The 19,607-nt window shown below is 40.3% G+C and overlaps 1 protein-coding gene across 1 annotated transcript in view; it reads left to right on the top strand.

Moving 5' to 3' along the window:
- Positions 1-574: 574 nt before the first annotated feature.
- The window catches only part of LOC112265192 (limbic system-associated membrane protein), a 1,166,314-nt gene continuing 1,147,281 nt past the window's right edge, over positions 575-19,607 (top strand). Inside the window, exon 1 of the mRNA XM_024442285.2 lies at positions 575-796. Coding sequence (XP_024298053.1) covers positions 733-796 — 64 coding nt within the window. The 5' untranslated portion in view covers positions 575-732. The remainder of the gene's footprint in view (positions 797-19,607) is intronic.

Here is a 19,607-nt window from a genome sequence, read left to right on the forward strand (position 1 = left end):
ACAGTGTAGCTACAGTGGTGTTAAGAGTGAAAATAGATCATGGAAGCATGTACATGGATATAGACAGTGAGACACACATTCATAGAATATGTCAGATGTGAAAATAACAGTGGAGGCTGGTGGGAGGATCTATAGGAGGACGGGTTCATTGTAATGGCTGGAATGGAATTAATGAAACGGAGTCAAACATGTGGTTTCCAGTCATTACAATGAGCCTCCCACCAGCCTCTGGAAATCATTAATACAATTCAACAGGTCAGGTCAGATGTTATGCAATGTTTCAGAATGTTATTCTAGATGACAGGCACGCTTGACTGTCGATCCATAAAGCGTTGCTGAAATAACCAATTAAATTGCACTATAAACACAGCTGGAACATAGGCTGACTGGTGACTCCATGGTGAAGCATGAGCCCGTATCCAATAATCAGAAGATGATGTCCAACTTGTGTTTTTCTAGGTACTTGCTTAACCATTAGGTGGCAGTGACGATCAGGAGAGAGAATTGCTGAAGCGCACAACTAGTAGTGATTGCAAATAGGCTGCATTTAGCGCTCAAGCTCTTGAGTTGTATAGTGCTCTGCAGCATTAGGACATAGCCTTGGAGCTATACGCCGTCTGAGCATCATTTCTACCAAAAGACGATATTGCCTTCTCAAGAAATTATTGCAAAAAGACCTGCACTAGAAGTACATTGACATTCAGGAGAGGTTTTGGAGCTGACGAGGACAACATGAATTGCTTCTGGATACACACAATTTGGATCCCGGGGTTCTTTTTCTTCTTTGGATTTCAAGGTACGGGTCGCATTCTAGTTATTTTTTTTCAATATAATTGTGTTGCTTTAGATGACCAATCACATCATTTCTTCTCAGTTTGGAGTCAGAGGAATTCCTTTTGGGTACCTACGCCTGCTGCGCCTCTGTTTTTGCAGCTTTGATCAGCTACCTCTGGTGTCTTCTAAGTCTTATTTATCCCTGGTATTTGTGACATTCATCCTTGTCTATTTATTGCTCTCGTGACACAAATAGTGAACTTAAGCACACATGGAGACACAACTAGTGAACTTACGCACACATGGAGAAGTAGGCTTCACTTACACACACACTGGGGAGGGGGAGATATTGGAAAGTACTTGAAGATGACAACAATACGATTCAAACTGAATGGGGCGTGGTGGCAGAGGAGACTTCAATTGATACAGTAACCTCAATAATTATACATAAGTGTCTAATATTAATTTATAAAAGCCTTATTTGACAAGACTAGTTGACTGAGAATAAATTTAGGCTATAGCAACGACACTAGGAGTTGCAGGGCAAAGGACATTAGAAGGGTTAAATGAACCAGGCCCATCCCTGCCTAGCTTTAGACAGCTTCTTGTGCAGTACAACATCTACACATAACACCAATAGGCCTGCATTGAACAGGTTGCTGGTGTACTAAGGTAATGTCCACGAGTATATAATCCCTCTTTCCACAGTTATTGATGACTGGGTACATCTCTGATGCCCTCATGGCAGCATCCCACTACTAACACTAATATAGGAAATTCAAGGGTTGGCCTGCACAGGATTAAAACCTGCTACCTTGTGGTTATGTCTTTTGGGTGTTCCTGATGATGACCATGTACCCAAAGACCCCTGTGTGCAGACTCATTCTAATTTGGTACATGATTTCCATTGTGACATGACTATTGAAGTAGGTTGTTAATTGTCTGATTCTAAAGGAGTTGTGTGTGCAGTTATGGTGAGCTGTGAAATCCAGCACAGTAGTCAATAAACAACTCAATGGGGTTTAATTAGGAAATGGCTTTGAATGAAACCACAACCTCCAGGTCAACAACACTAGGGGCTTCCAGCTCTAACTTATGTTAATGTCTAATATATTCTATGAAATGCAATGCATGATTCAGCCTTATCATGACAGCAGAATGTATGTTATAGACAACTGCCAGGGGATGTCGTATGACTTCTTCCTAATATACACTAGGTCTGTTTACATGGAACCACAGCAGGAGAGACACAACAAAATGTCCACTTTGATCTGTATGCTTAACCAGTCTGGCCATGTCTCACTCCTAGGGGCGGTGTCACAGGTTCCTGGCCTCGACCATGTCTGGTCCTCCTCGCTGGCCCACTTTGATCTGTATGCTTAACCAGTCTGGCCATGTCTCACTCCTAGGGGCGGTGTCACAGGTTGCTGGCCTCGACCATGTCTGGTCCTCCTCGCTGGCCCACTTTGATCTGTATGCTTAACCAGTCTGGCCATGTCTCACTCCTAGGGGCGGTGTCACAGGTTCCTGGCCTCGACCATGTCTGGTCCTCCTCGCTGGCCCACTTTGATCTGTATGCTTAACCAGTCTGGCCATGTCTCACTCCTAGGGGCGGTGTTACAGGTTGCTGGCCTCGACCATGTCTGGTCCTCCTCGATGGCCCACTTTTCCTCTTCATCTAACTTTAACTTACCTTTCTTGTTGTATTAACATAATGCTCATCTGTTAAATGAATTGGTGTAGGCAGGGCAGCATGCTGCTCTAAATGCCCACTGTTCATTTATCTTTGGAGATGGAGCCTCTTCTGAGTGCAGTACAGCCAACATGGTTAACTAGTAATGAAACTGCACCATAGATCACTATTGAAGTCAGGAGAATGTAAAGGTTTTAGTATGGCTGCTTCATATTGCATATGTACTGTACTTTCTCTTCATAGAGCACATCTACTGTACTTTCTCTTCATAGATCACATGTACTGTATTTTCTCTTCATAGAGCACATGTACTGTATTTGCTCTTCATAGAGCACATGTACTGTATTTTCTCTTCATAGATCACATGTACTGTATTTTCTCTTCATAGAGCACATGTACTGTATTTGCTCTTCATAGAGCACATGTACTGTATTTTCTCTTCATAGAGCACATGTATTGTATTTTCTCTTCATAGATCACATGTACTGTATTTTCTCTTCATAGAGCACATGTACTGTATTTGCTCTTCATAGAGCACATGTACTGTATTTGCTCTTCATAGAGCACATGTACTGTATTTTCTCTTCATAGAGCACATGTACTGTATTTGCTCTTCATAGATCACATGTACTGTATTTCCTCCTTATAGAGCACATGTACTGTATTTGCTCTTCATAGAGCACATGTACTATGTGGGGTTTTCATAGCACATCATATCCAGTAGTGGATTGTTCCCTTACATACTGTATGTTGAAAAAGACATGACTTTGCAGTTGAAAAAAGAGGAAGAAAACAGCAGTTTGGCCTTGTGCCTTGCATTTTCTTTCTTTTTTGGTTCATCCTTTTCTGATGGGAAGAATTAGGAACCTTGAGGTACAGAGTTGTTTAATGGTGTTGATGCTGTTAAACTTTTCTGAGGAAAAATGACTTTTGTCAATTATCCAGAGATGGCATAGCAGAAATTCAGTAGGATAGCTGTGGTAATTAATTCACACTAGGCACCTGGGAGGAACACGATAGTGAAATATGCTTATTCGAAGGAAAATAGTGCCTTCCCCTCGGAAACAAGAGAACGATCCTTAAATAAAGTCAGGGGATGCTGGATTTTGTAATCTGTTGAAATAAATGTCTTTCAGAATGTCAGGGGCACAGGGAATAAGCACACATTCAGAAATGAATTGGAAAGATCGAGTTAAACAGTCTAAATAATGAATGCTATTGGAGGATTTGTGTTGATGCTCTCTCTCGCCCAGCCTTTCACTGGAGTCCACATTGATCTCTCTTTGGGGACTAGTGATTTTCCTCCCCACTTTAGAGTCCACAGACTCCCCCTATTGGAACAGATACGACTGAATTGACTCGTGTGTTTTGTTGGATCTTCCTGTATTCCAACCATGTCTCTGTGGTTGGTTGTAGGCAAGAGTGGGGGTTCCTCTGAGATGAGCTGGGCTGGGGAAGGGTGTAAATATTGTGCTGTGGTCACAGGGAGGGAGGGAGAGGGAGAAGCAGAGACAGGGCCTGAGTTGGGTCTGGAATAAAAGACAATAGAGACAATCAGAGCAATACACCTTTATACTCCCCCCGCGCCACCTCGCTTTCGGCCTCTTTAATGTCCACAACGCTTCACTTAGAGCCCCATCCCAGGAAAATTGCAATTATCTCTGTGTTCCCTGTTCCCTGTAAGTCTTCTGGTGCCTGTGATCCTCTGGTACTTTTGGGGTGAAACGGATCGCTAACCGTAATCGTGGTGTGTGTTGGAGGGGCTTCTCTCCTCATCCCTTCAGGTTAGCACTACAGGGCCTTGATGTGCTCCTCATGGATGTTGTTGGTTTCCAGAGCGCAGGCACAGGAGAAGTTTCTGTGCACTTTGGAGAGGTTTGGAAATCAAAACTGCTGCATACTGGGGCTATATGCCCCCAGACCTTTGGCATAAAGAGCCGTGTTGACTGCATTTAGGTCTATTACTATTGCATTTTATCGATAGCACGTGGAATTTAGCTGACATTTAGCTGTCCTTCACAAAGTGAAAACATATAACACGTAACTCAGTGTGAATTCACAAGCAGGGCCGTAGCCAGGGTCTGAGTTTTAGTGATGCCCGGAGTGGCTGATATCTTTGCAGTTTTAAAAGCACATTTTCTACAATTCTACATGTTTTGCCATGAGTTTGACAATTTGATATCTGAGTTAGAGTGACTAACAAAATCAATTGGGGCCCCCTGGAGGTCAGAGCCCCTGGGCACGTGCCCGGTCGGTAATTCGGCCATGATTAGTTTAGATATCTGGCTAGACTAATATACCAATCTAAAAATATTTAACTAACATAGTCGAATTATACTTTTCTACCTCTCAACGGTACGATGAGACCCTGACTGAACTGACAGAGGTCCGGACTTCGGTGTCCTCCTATGTAGCTACAAAGAACAATGGCAAACAAACCATCTATTCATGGTGACAATCTAATACAATTCTTTTGAGCAGCACACCAAAGCATGTCGAAATTTCATCAGAAGGTTGAAACACATGAAAGCAACTGAAATGTTGAAACCCTAGACAAATTCTAAGAGGTTACATCAATTTCAAGCTCTCGCAAATGTTTTTAATATACTCCACCGGGGCCATCTTCACGTCTCTTTGTTGTTGATTCAAGTGATGCATTTTCAATCAACAACCCACATGCAAAATTCCCTATATTAGTGTAAACTCTTTTTTTTCAATTTGATTTTAGTATCATAATCAATAGTAATATTTCAATAGCTGTATCTCTCTATGGAAGAATCAATCAATCACATGTATTTTTAAAGCCCTTTTTTACATCAACTGTTGTCACAAAGTGCTATACTGAAACCCAGCCTAAACCCTCAAAAGAGCAAGCAATGCAGATGTAGAACCCTCTTCCAGTGAGAATCATAATCATAATAACGGTCATGCAAGTTGGAATCCACATATTTTGTGTTTTATCTGTTTGTTCTCTCAGGGCAAACTGACATATTCATCAAGGCTGAAATAGGCGAATGGAGAATCTGTATGGATGCGTAGAGGGAAGCCAAAATACACCTCTATATGCAAAAATCGAATCAATTTATCTTCATAAACAATGTTGGAATTCAGCCGATAGATACTCTAATAGAAAAATGAAATGAGGAGACTCGTATTAGTATTATTCCTCTGCCTTCCAGTCCCTGACATTAGATTATCTCTGTTTCTGAATCTCATCTGAAGTCCAACTTCAGAGGTTTTACTTCCTTTCATAGTGATGCAAATCCAGGATCATCTTCTTGCCTGTATAGAAGTAGTGTACCACTGTTGTAATGAAGCAAGCAGTACTCCTTCTGTGCCTGTCTTGAACAAGCGCGTCTCATCCTGATTACTGACCTCTATAACCGGCCTACTCAAACAATCCTCTGCATTTTTCATCAACCTAATGCTAAGTGCAGTTGTTTCCCAGCTCTTTGCTGTCTGGCTGGATGAGGATGTCGTTGGTGTGTCTTACATGCACACAGTCACTTAGGTTTTATCAGGAGAAAGGACATATTTAGGGACATATTTTTCTGTTTGGTACCTGGGCTAATACAGTGCATTTGGGAAGTATTCAGACCCCTTGACTTTTTCCACATTTTGTTACATTACAGCTAACCGATAACCGATACAGCTAACCGATAACCAATATTTAAAATTTTTGCATCCTTTTAAGCATTCTGTACAGTTAAATAGTTAACACACACTCATGGACGCAGAGGTCTAAGGCACTGCATCTCAGTGCAAGATGCGTCACTATAGTCCCTGGTTCGAATCCAGGCTGTATCACATCCGGCAGTGAATAGGGCGGGACACAATTGGATCAGCGTTGTCCAGGTTTGGCCGGTGTAGGCCGTCATTGTAAATAATAATTTGTTCTTAACTGACTTGCCTAGTTAAATAAAGGTTACACACACACACACACACACACACACCACACTGACCAAAAAGTTATTTTGTTGGCATTTACGTATGTCCCCATTGCCAGTAAAACATAATCAAAACCTATTTCGTTCACTTACTTTCTGTGCTGTGCTGTTTCCTTGTTCATTTGTTCAGTCGTTTCATTCTCAACCAGGATTTCTCATACTATGAAATGCCGTTTGAGTCTTTGTGTGTCAAATAACACTATTTGACGTGTCAAATAAGCTTGTTCACCAATCACGACCTGAATATGACTGCATGTCACATAATAATTTAACACGCTCATAAATTTTTTTACGTAGTTATTACACATTGATTACACAATCACTTATATTTCATATGTCACAACGATTCATCGACACGTATGCCATGATGCTGGTAAAGTTGTCTCGCACACCTAAAGTGCTGGTCATAAAAACAAAAGGTATCAGTCTACTCAGTGACACCCAGAGAACATTAGCGTCGGAGCTCTTACTGCGGGACTCTGTGCATTGAACACTATTCCGGAGGAAAAACAATACTGTGTGGATGTTTTGAAGTCTGAGGACATTGGGAAAAATTATCTTGGGTCAACAAATCCTTAGGTAAAACTGTACAGTGCAATATGAATGTCAATACACACAATAGGCTGACTGGGGAGGGGATTTCACACAGTCACGATAGGAGCTACAACGCTAATATTCGCGTAAACTCTTCACAGTGAGTGTTTCCGAGTAGACTATTACCACATTTCATTGCTTCACATTCCAACCTTTTTACCATTATCTAGTCTAAATATGGCATGATTCCACGAATTGTAGTAACCTTCTGCATCACTTTCAAAGCGGTACTTTTATTTTAAAGGCAAACCGCAAATTCCACTATTGTGCCTAATCCTTATTGTGGCTAGCTCCACAACACATAACCCGGTCCAGTTGAGCCTCACTAGCCAGATGAAGCTAGCTGGCTGCTTATAATGTTAGCTTTGGGCAACAGGGTTAAGAAGCTGGCTAGCTATTTATTTTCATGAACTGAAGTGCAATTTCAATAGGTTAACAGCACGTGTCTACCAGTTTCTACTAGTCATTGTTTTCAGGCTGGTTGTATTGGTGCTAGCTAGGTACCAAGCTAAAGCTAGCGACCTCAGAAGTTGCGGTCAAACAAATAATGCTTTATTACCAATGCGGTATTGTAAACACATTGTTCATGGCCGGTGTTTGCTTGTTTGCAGACTTTTTTGTACAGCTTTGACAGTGCTAGTGATAGTAGTGGTTGCGCTTGGCTTGCACGTGCAAATTCAGAAAACACAACCTTCTATAATAGAATTGTGTTTGACTTGTCAAATGAAAGGCTTATTTGACTCATGAAATAGTTTTATTGACTTGTCAAATAGTGTTATTTGACGTGTGTCTTTGACGTGTGTCTTTTTTGACACGCCAAGACCCAAACGGCATTCCAAACGGCATTCCATAGTATGTCGTGAAGCTAATAGCAGTGAGGCAATAACTGTGTAACTCCCGGTAGGGAAACATGTGTACCGGTGCTCGACCAGACGGCGAAAGACAACATCACCCATGACAGAGAACTGTTAATTGTCAAGGGCAACAAATTCCATTATCTTGGTATTAATGGATTTCGCCTTTGAGTTGTCTCGCTGACATTTTCTTACTCTTTCAAATGATTGCTCGAATTGTTGACTGCTCGATCCACACAGCTGACATTGTGGGCTAGGTTAAGAATGCTGTGTTGCATGTGTGGTGCAAAATTTTACGTGGCGTCATTACGTCATGTACCTACGTTATATAGGTATGCACGACAACTTTTACATCGGCGTTAAACTAGACATCGGGCCGATACCGATAATGGCATTTTTAATGTCCCGATATGTTCACTGATATATCATGCATCCCTAGTTTCAGCCTTATTCTAAAATGTATTAAATAATTTTTCCCCCTCATGAATCTACACACAATACCCCATAATGACAAAGACAAACTGATTTTCATACATTTTAGCAAATACTTATTTACATAGTATTCGGACCCTTTGCTATGAGACTCGAAATTGAACTCAGGTGCATCCTGTTTCCATTGATTATCCTTGATGTTTCTACAACCTGATTGGAGTCCACCTGTGATAAATTCACTTGATTGGACATGATTTGGAAAAGCATACACCTGTCCCACAGTTAACAATACAGGACAGAGCAAAAGCAAAGCCACGAAGTCGAAGGAATTGTCCGTAGAGTTTCGAGACAGGATTGTGTCGAGGCACCGATCTGGAGAAGGGTACTAAAACATTTCTCCAGCATTGAGAACACAGTGGCCTCCATCATTCTGAAATGGAAGAAGTTTGGGACCACCAAGGCTCTTCCTAGAACTGGCCACCCGGCCAAAATGAGCAATCGGGGGAGAAGGGCCTTGGTCAAGAATCCGATGGTCACTGGCAGAGTTCCAGAATTCCTCTGTGGAGATGGTAGAACCTTCCAGAAAGACAACCATCTTTGCAGCACTCCACCAATCAGGCCTTTATGGTAGAGTGGCCAGATGGAAGCCACTCCTCAGTAAAAAGCACATGACAGCCCGCTAGGAGTTTGCCAAAAGGCACCTAAAGGACTCTGATCATGAGAAACCAGATTATCTGGACTGATGAAATCAAGATTGAACTCTTTGGCCTGAATGCCAAGTGTCACGTCTGAAGGAAACCTGGCAGCATCCCTATGGTGAAGCATGGTAGTGGCAGCATCATGCTGTGGGGATGTCTTTCAGCGACAGGGACTTCAAGACTTGTCAGGATCAAAGGCAACAATGGAGAAAATACAGAGAGTTTTTTTATGGATACCTGTTCCAGAGCGATCAGGACCTCAGACTGTGGCGAAGGTTCACCTTCAAACAGGACAATGACCCTAAGCACATAGCCAAGGCAACACAGGGGTAGCTTCGGGACAAGTCTCTGAATGTCCTTGAGTGGCCCAGCAAGAGCCTGGACTTGAACCTGATCGAACATCTCTGGAGAGACCTGAAAATAGCTATGCAGTGACGCTCCCCATCCAACCTGACAGAGCTTGAGAGGATCTGCAGAGAAGAATGGTAGCAATTCCCCTAATACAGGTGTGCCAATCTTGTAGAATCATACCTAAGAAGACATGAGACATATTGAACAATGTAATCGCTGCCAAAGGTGCTTCAACAAAATACTGAGTAAAGGGCCTGAATACTTATGTGAATGTGATATTTCATTTTTTATTTGTAATACATTTACAAACATTTCTCAACCTGTTTTTGCTTTGTCATTATATGGTACTGTGTGTAGATTGATGAGAATAAAAAAAATAAAAAATAAACATTTTAGAATAAGGCTGTAACGTAATAAAATGTGGAAAAAGTCAAGGACCTGAATACTTTCCAAAGGCACTGTACGTAACTATCTCTCAGCCTTTGTTTTCCCAGTCCTCTCCACAACACCTGGCATACGTAATAGTGTGCTTCAGTGACTCCAGAATAGGCTCAGAAACATCTTTCATCTGTCAAGTTCCAGCTCACTACCAGAGTATAGTCTTAACAACGTTAACAACAACGTAACGTATCAAAACACTCTTTCAACGGATGACTTAAAACACAGCTTGTTTCCCGGACCACATACTCCATTTTGTCTCTTTATAATGGTTGACAAACACATCCTTGGCTCCATTTCTTGAGTTTCAAGCCTCCTGGTTTCATCTTTGCTTTACTGGCAGATGCACATCTCCAGCATTCCCTGAAGACAGTGATCCGTTTTTTTTCTTCTCTCCCAGCGACAAGGGGTGATCATTCAAACTGTATTGATTCTGGCACTCTAAAGCGGTTTTATCCACATGTGGCTAGGAAATGTCAGGTAATAATTGTTATTAATCTCTCTAGATTATAAATGATACAAATGTCTCAAGAAATGTTAGGGTGTAGTGAACCTTGCAGGAAAGCGATTTGTCTCATGTTCCATTTAATATCCACCGCCATCCTTCTCCTCTGGAATCCAGACCCTTACCTGTTTTCCCAAAGCTCCGTAATTAAGATCGACTGTATAATTGTGAATGGATTCTTTTCACACCGTGGTTTCCCTCATTATACACTATAAGAAACAACCACTGACAGACAGACAGTGCTGTCTTGGTGAGGGTTCTGTTTACAATATTTAGACTCTGAGCTTTAGAGAGTTGTTATGAACCTGAGGCTTTTAGTTTCAGTTCTGTTTCCAGTCTTTCCACCAGCCAGACGGCATGTTGGTTTGACGTGCAACAGGGAGGGTTTTCTATTTTCTTGTTTATCGGATTGCCAAACCTATCCTCCAGAGGTTTCAGATTTAATTAGAGGAAATAACACTTTGTAATTTTCATTAGTACATTTTCCACTTTGAGTTCAGTTGTAGAAAAAATAGTTGTAAGCTCTGTTTTCCTCCAACTTAATCTTGTTACCAGTCCGATAATGAATCACCAAATCCCAATGCACTAATGGAATTAGATGACTATTGCATAGAGAAACGTGGGACACCGACTGCCATTGCAAAGGTACCTGGGCTGTGGTAAACTGGTCCACACATTGAAATGCGAGAGACATTAAAAATGGTTCTCTCAGAAAGAAGTCATGTGATGTCTAAACGTCAGTACCTGTATACAAGTCTGAGTTAAGAAGATATTTATGTCTGCCTTTATTTTTGAGTGTGCCAACTTGTTTACCAGGAAGTAGTCCTTTTTGTAAAGTTTTTCTTGGGTAAGCTCTATCACTGGATGATTCTCATTGTTGTTGACCACCCCTGCTATGATTACCCAAATATCTCTAGGTATTAAACAGCACATGTAATGGCATTTCATTCTGATCATACCTCTTTTTTTGTCCAGGTGATGATTGATACGGTATCAATTAATGTTTTGACGTTATTTGTCATAGTAATTAGTCTCCCCGTAAACCCTTTGTGAGGTTGCCAAAGATGCAATAAAGATAAATCTTCAGTGAATTAGCAATGGTAAGGAGTGAAGAGAATAGCTGGTTTAGATGTACATACGTGTGTGTGTGTGTGTGTGTGTGTGTGTGTGTGTGTGTGTGTGTGTGTGTGTGTGTGTGTGTGTGTGTGTGTGTGTGTGTGTGCGTGTGTTTGCCAGTGCTACATCAACACACATTTGGGAAATCATTAGCTACTCCTGCAGCAACAGGAATATCTAGAAAGTATGACTTAGATATCTTCAGTCTTCCAAACAGGGAGGTTTATCAAAGTAGCACTATATGAGGTAACCTGACAACAGAGCAGTACATCTGAGAAAGATCAAGAACATGTGAGCTTTAATACTGTATAAACACATTTTGTAGAGTACTGTTGTTAGAGCGCTGAAGGACAGACATTCTTCTTCTGGCAAGAATTATGGGGTGTTCATCTTTCTTTCTTTCTTTCTTTCTTTCTTTCTTTCTTTCTTTCTTTCTTTCTTTCTTTCTTTCTTTCTTTCTGTCTTTGCTGACACGGTGATCCTGTAAAGAATTACGCCGCCGGTGTGTGTCATTTGCATTTGGCAGTCTGTTCTTAATTTCTTCATTATGACAGCCACTAATAACACATTTGATGTTTATTAAAGTTCCCAGGCATGACTGCTTCGGTCCTGCTCCTGCTCATTCCTACAGGGAGCGGGGAGTGGGAGCAGAGAGCTGGCAGCAGCAACACGGGAGGAATCCTTGATTTAATTTATTTTACTTTTTTTTGTAATACATACATAAGGGCGGAAGGAAGCCTAGTGGTTAGAGCGTTGGACTAGTAACCGAAAGGTTGCAAGATTGAATCCCCAAGCTGACAAGGTAAAATAAAATGTGTTGTTCTCCCCCTTCACAAGGCAGTTAACCCGCTGTTCCTAGGCTGTCATTGAACATAAGAATTTGTTCTTAACTGACTTACCTAGTTAAAATAAAGAAATGGTGCTCCAGCTGGTGACGCCTCCACATACAATTTAAGAAAATCATCAAGGATAACGCTCAAAAGCTTATTTCAATTGTGGTCCTTTTGAAGAGGGAAGGGGGAATGCAACAAGGTTAGGCGGCAATAGTGGTGGCGACAGGCAAAATTGTATTTTTGATTCGCAGACACCCCTTACATTTTCAGAAATCATGTATTTTTTGTCAACATGAGCCAGTATGATTTTAGTCTTGAATAATTGACTGGCTTGTTTATGTGAAACTCTCAATAGCAGCCTCCCTATGTGACACTAACAAACCCTGGGCTTTAAAATGTTAATCAGCATGAGAATCAGGGACTAATGCGACTCCATGGTCTTTAATCAGAACTTTGTCACTTTACAGCCAAATGACCATGTTTTCCGGGAAGCATTCATTTGACTGTAGAGATTTGAAATGGTACATTATCAGATTATGAATATGGCTGCAAGCAGCGATGACAGCCACCAGTCTATCTGTTTTAATATGAGAATTCTGTATCATATTCCATTCAATCATGATGATCCATGATTCCAATATACTGCAGTATTGGATCCTGTTGTCAGAAGCTTTTGTTACTCTTTTAGTGGCATCATAGCCCAAAATTATCTACTGGTCTGTGTTTTGTATGGTCACACAGGTCTGACTGATATACAGTGTTATATTGGGTTGGATGAATTTCATTTAGATTCCAGTGCTATTTGGTTTAAATCCGATGAAATCATATCCAATGTTATTGGTCGCATACACCTGTTTAGCAGATGTTATCGCAGGTGTAGTGAAATGCTTGTGTTCCTTATGTGTTCCTAGCTCCAAAAGTGCAGTAATATCTAACAAAACACAACAATACACACACATCTAAAAGTAAAAGAATGGAATGAAGAATTGTAGAAATATTAGGATGAGCAATGTTCGAGTCCGGAGTATAAATATACAGTATCAGTCAAAAGTTTGGAAACACCTACACATTCAACAGTTATTCTTTATTTTTACTATTTTCAACATTGAGAATAATAGTGAAGACATCAAAACTATGAAATAACACATATGGAATCATGTAGTAACCAAAAAAGTGGTAAACAAATCAAAATATATTTTAGATGTTAGATTCCTCAAAGTAGCCACCCTTTGCCTTGATGACAGCCTTGCACACTCTTGGCATTCTTTGTGCACACTTCTGGCATCCAGCTGTGCCATGGAATCTCTTCCTGAGTATTTTGAAATCTATATGGCTCTCTGACATTTTGCAGTTGCTTGAGATCTAGAGTTAGAAATGTAACAATTTAGAGTCCTTAAGCATTGAATACATAGCAAATTGGGGGATTTTCACAGCTACAGTAGCGGGGCTATGAAGAGTCTATCGTCCTGCTCATGGAAACATTGAGCAGGTCAATCATGGAAACATTGAGCAGGTCAATCATGGAAACATTGTTTGCATGATGGGCTACACCTGCTACAGTACTGCATTACTACTATACACCTGTTAAAACTTGTTTTCAAAATGCTTCCAGGTGTCCATCACTACTGTAAATAAAAACACAGCATCTTGTTTAAATCTTGTTTACATTCTTTATCGTAACCACAATGTCACAAATAATTTGTATCTACCTTTCCAATTACTTTTAGAGTTTGTGATTTACAAATGTGCGCTGAGAGAAAATATAACATTAATAATAATAATCATGTAACGGTTTTCTAGTGGTGATGAAGGAGAGTCGGACCAAACTGCAGCGTGTCGATTGCGATCCATGTTTAATACAACAAAGAAACACGAACTTACAAAAAACAATAAACAAAACCGAAACAGCCTATCTGGTGCAAACTAACAGAGAGTACACATAGGACACTAAGGACAATCACCCACGACAAACTCAAAGAATATGGCTGCTAAATATGGTTCCCAATCAGAGACAACGATAAGCATCTGCCTCTGATTGAGAACCACTCCAGACAGCCATAGACTTTGCTAGACAACCCACTAAGCTACAATCCCAATACCACCACCAAAACCCCAAGACAAACACACCACAATTACAAAAACCCCATGCCACACCCTGGCCTGACCAAATACATAAAGATGAACACAAAATACTTTGACCAGGGCGTGACAAATCACTTTGTAAATAAGGATGCATTATAAAAGGAAAATGACATGCGCAAAGAGACTGTGGTCATATGTTTCCTTTTAAAGACAATAACAGGAATGGAAAATTGCGTGTCAATTCATAGACCATGTGCCATCGAACATCTCATCCCAACTATTTTGCAATCTATATGGCTCTCCCCCAATAATTACATTTAGTGGATTGGAGGATTTTAAATTAATATCACTGGGAATTTTTCACGAGGGCAAAAAAATGACATGCGCAAGAGACGGTGGTTTTATTTTCCCTATTAGAGACTATTAAACAGAGACATTCAATGACATAATCAAGAAATATGCTGGACCCTATATCAGAGAGGTGTTTTGGGGACCACATCGTGTCAATTGTCCTGCTAATAACCCTTGTGAAAAACAATTGTTTGAAAACATTAACGATATTTTGGAGATTATTTTGTTTTCAAATAACCAAAATGTCACGCCCTGGTCTTAGAATTGTGTGTTTTCTTTCTTTATTTGGTCAGGCCAGGGTGTGACATGGGTTTATTTTGTGGTGTGTTTGTGTATTGGGGTTTTTCGTAGGTTTTGGGATTGTGGCTTAGTGGGGTGTTCTAGCAAAGTCTATGGTTGCCTGAGGCGGTTCTCAATCAGAGGCAGGTGATTCTCGTTGTCTCTGATTGGGAACCATATTTAGGCAGCCATATTCTTTGAGTGTTTCGTGGGTGATTGTTCCTGTCTCAGTGTTTTGTATTCACCAGATAGGCTGTATAGGTTTTCTCATTCCGTTTGTTGTTTTTGTATTGTTCGTTTTTCTTCATCATTAAACATGTATGAAAATTACCACGCTGCATTTTGGTCCGACTCTCCTTCGACGGAAGAAAACCGTAACACAAAAATGATTGACTGTACTAGAGAATTTTAAACCTTTTTTGTAAGAACATATGATACGGGATTGATTTTAAGAAATGTATCTAAATTAATCTGATTAATATTATGGTGTTTCTATTTTGAGAAAAAAGAAAAAAGAAAAACTAAACCCTCTGGGGAAAATATGGCACTGTACCACGTGTCCTTCCTTTAACTAGGCAAGTCAGTTAAGAACCTTCATTAGCCTTTCAATATTTCTGTAATTCAGTGATATTTATTCCCATAGTAATTCGTTATGGATCCATATGCTAAATAACATGCGCAAGAGACGGTGGTAATATTTTTCCTTTTAGTGACTATAATACATGGTGTACAGGTCAGGATAACCAAAACATGTCTTTATTAAAGACTATCAGAAAGAATGTTGGTACCATGAGTAAGTGAGTCAGTCAACTTTATGTAGGTGCCGAGGCTATATGACTGCTCCATCAACTTGATTATTTAGCAGACCTCACTTGCTTATATTCAGACAACGAAACGTTGTCTTAGAATAAAAACCTTACTGTAACAACAGTTTTAGTAAGTAAAACTGACGACTAGAAACAAAAAAATGATGTGTCTTTTCCGGATGTGCGCGTGCAGGACAGAGGAATAGCAATTCTTACACTATTGTTCTAAATTCAATCACCTACTTCATCCTCGTCATTCATTTTATTGAAATTCAATTTTGAAGTCAGTTTCTATTTGGTTTATGTCACCCATTCATTGTCAGAGACACATTAGCGCCTTGTGACCCAAAAGCATAATCAGTACTCTAACTCTCCCTTGCGCTGGTCTGGAGAATGAAGCAGTGACACAGGAAACCTTACTAAACCACAAATTACCTCTAAATCCCGCAGCATAACCTCAAAACTTTTAGTTGAGCAACCACTGCAGGGTGTAATCATTAGTCCAACAGTTGCAAACGAGAGTTTCTATTGGACAAAAACAGGTACGTTTATGACGATTTTGTTCTGTTTGAGAAACAGAATCCGGCGGAATTAATACACACCTGACTACATGTAAAAACAGCTCACTTTCATAGCAGCCACACTATACTCCTTCTCGCATCTATGCGCTCTCCTTCTCTAATGTTTTCCCTTTGCTTGTGGACTTCAATGATCAACACATCATCTGTATGTGACCAGGCAAAAAAACCTTTCCAAGCCAAACCATATCATAATCGCTACACACAGCCTACGCCGTTGTCACCATATTAGCTAAAGTAACATCATATTCAACATAGCTAATATAACTAATGTATTAGTAAACCCGCTACAATCATGCAGTAATGTTACAGTGTTCAGTCAGTAAGCAGTTTAGTGCTTACACCGGCGGGTGAGTAAATCAATAAAACCAAAAGCTTACCTTGACTTGGAAGAGTTCCAGTGTTGCGTTGAATAGTCATAGCCAGCTAGCTAACAAAGCATTCCTCTGTTTGTGAAGGATGTTTGAGTAGGCTAAACTAGCTAGCTGCATTTGCTAGCTAAGCAAGTGAAACTGAAAGTCTCTCACTCTCTCTCTTGCTTCTCCTTCATTTTGGAAGAAATTAATTTGTTCAAAACCATTGTCTTTCTCTCTCTTTGAGTCAACTACTCTTCACATTTTATGCAATGAAGTGATAGCTAACTGTAGCTTATGCTTTCAGTTCTAGGTTGGAGGACATCCTCCGGAAGTTAATTACTGTGTAAGTCTATGGAAGGGGGTGAGAAACAAGCTAGCTGTCCTCCGGCTACACCATGTAGCTACCCTACAGAGTGTTGTTGAGGCTATTGTAGACCTTCATTGCAAAATAATGTGTTTTAATCAATTATTTGGTGACGTGATTATATTTAGCTTAGTTTTATCTAAAAAGGACAACTTTTTGAATGTTTAAAAATCTATATTTTTATGAAATTCACTGAGGAGGATGGTCCTCCCCTTACTCCTCTGAGGAGCCTCCACTGGTAAACTGCATTGGATATTAAAACAGAGGGGGATGATGTCAATATACGGTATACACAGGCATACACAGAAATGCCTCTTAAAAAATGCCGCACTGATCGGCGGTGAACATGGTATACTGTGTCAGAGCTCTCTGTTGCTGTCAATTAACTGATATTGTGTGGAGGCCATATCAAGTGGGCTTTTATATAAAGACTGGTTGGTGTTATGTAAGACATAGAAAACACTCTATAGTACTAATACAATATACAAGTACACATAGTATAGTCCACATAAGAAAATACTATGATTTGCAACAGGTATACCGACTATAATAGTCTTTCCTCAGCTGCAAATGCTTTCAGTTGTTTGTCTGTACGTTTTTCTTCGCGAGTGAGCACTTCCTTTACGTGTGTGTGTCTGGGTGTGGCAATCTGTGGGATTGCATCCACTGTCACCATTACCATAAAAAATGCATGACAATAAATTTGGACATGGAAGAGGGCAACTGTTTTAAGCCTGTCTGGATGCTTACTTAGGAGGCCATATCAAATCAAAGTGTATTTGTCACTGCGCCGAATACAACAGGTGTAGACTTTGCAGTGAAATGCTTACTTACAGGCTCTAACCAAAAGTGCAAAAAAGGTATTAGGTGAAAAATAGGTAAGTAAAGAAATAAAAACAACAGTGAAAAATAACAGTAGCGAGGCTATATACAGTAGTGAGGCTATATACAGGCACCGGTTAGTCGGGCTGATTGAGGTAGTATATACAAATGTAACATCCTGTAATGTAAACACAACAGCGTTCACAGAAAGAACCCCAAATTAATTTAGACAAATCCAAATAGAGCACTTATGTGACTAAAGAGATTGTAAAACATTTTAGTTTTATTAAACAGTACTACCCACAAATAGATAGGGCCAGGAGTTTAGTTTTATCCAAGACTTGATAAGACCAGGAGCTTACTGAATGTAGGACCTGACTAGGAACATTTCCTGGTCGGCCACTTAGTCAGGAAAAACTCCTGGCCCAAACTGTAATATGAAGATGTTTAATTCAGAGTTTAGAGCGGTAGTGTGTTGCACTTCTCACTATATGGCGGTCCTACTAATTGGAATCCCAGCTGTTGTTGCCCAGGTATCTATAGTAACGCTTGCATCAACACCATTGATAATGACTATACTAATATTGTAGCCAGCAAAGGTCCATTTAGTCATTAGTCATGGTTAGTACTGGTATAACATAGGATGCTGAGGGATAAAAGGAACTTTGTAGGAATCTGTATGTTTGGGTGTGAGTTGACCAGATGTGCCCTGTGGATTCAGGCCTGGGTGTAGCTTGCTCTGTCGGTAAGATTGCATGATATCACAAAATATTTGTTTAATTGTCCGTGCCTCAACCTTTTAAACTTGACTAAGCTCTGTCAGCCCCTCTGTGGAGTAAATTTGCACTGCATGCTCGCTTCATACTTTCCTATCATTAAATTATGCAAAGATGAGGTCTTCATTTGTTGTTTAGTCAGAGTAATTTAGCACTCCTAAATTGCCTTTTGTCTTGGATAGATTCAAAACATGAGCTGCATGTAATGGAAGATCATAACAGTAGAACATTACACTCTTTCATCCCACTGACTGTCTGTCTGACTCTGTCTGACTCTGTCTCATCATACTGTGGCGTGGTGTAGCACCTGAGTGTGTGAAGAAACACAACTGGTTACGCTTCAACCATACTTGCTGGAAAGGATCAAATGAGAAAAAATATCCAAGCCGGCACAGTATGGTTCGGGTCGGTCCTATAGTGTGAATCAGTCATAGCTTTTCTGCTGTGGAGGTGGAACTCAATGGTTCGTCCTCAAGAAACTAATGGAAGAAATGTTCTTAGATCATATTACCAGGCGAGAAAACAACTTGTCCTCATTGCCAGTATGCTTCAGCTAGGTTTTCATGTTGGTGGCTGTGGCAGCGTATGGTCTCTTGAGAAAAGAGTCAATTAACCTGATACCTGACAACTTAAGGGTTATAATAACAAAGACAGTGTGTCATGGACCACATTGAAAGGTTCTCCAATTAAAGTGACTGTATATTTTTCCATTTATCAAGAGGTTGTTGATTTACTTGCTTGGTAATGAAATGTATTGACTTGAATTGGAATGAATTCATGTCCATTTAGAATCTCATTATTTCACTTGAAAGGTTTTTCCCCGTATCACCTTTCAGTGCACAATTTAAAGGACTTATGTTCAGCTCTGCAAGAAGCATGAGCGTCACTTGACTTCACTAATGTTTCTGATCCAGTGTTTCACATTCCTATGTCCCGGTGATTGCTTGAGTATGGCTCT

The sequence above is a fragment of the Oncorhynchus tshawytscha genome, linkage group LG13 (genome assembly GCF_018296145.1).
Source record: "Oncorhynchus tshawytscha isolate Ot180627B linkage group LG13, Otsh_v2.0, whole genome shotgun sequence".
Classification (NCBI taxonomy): Eukaryota; Metazoa; Chordata; class Actinopteri; order Salmoniformes; family Salmonidae; genus Oncorhynchus; species Oncorhynchus tshawytscha.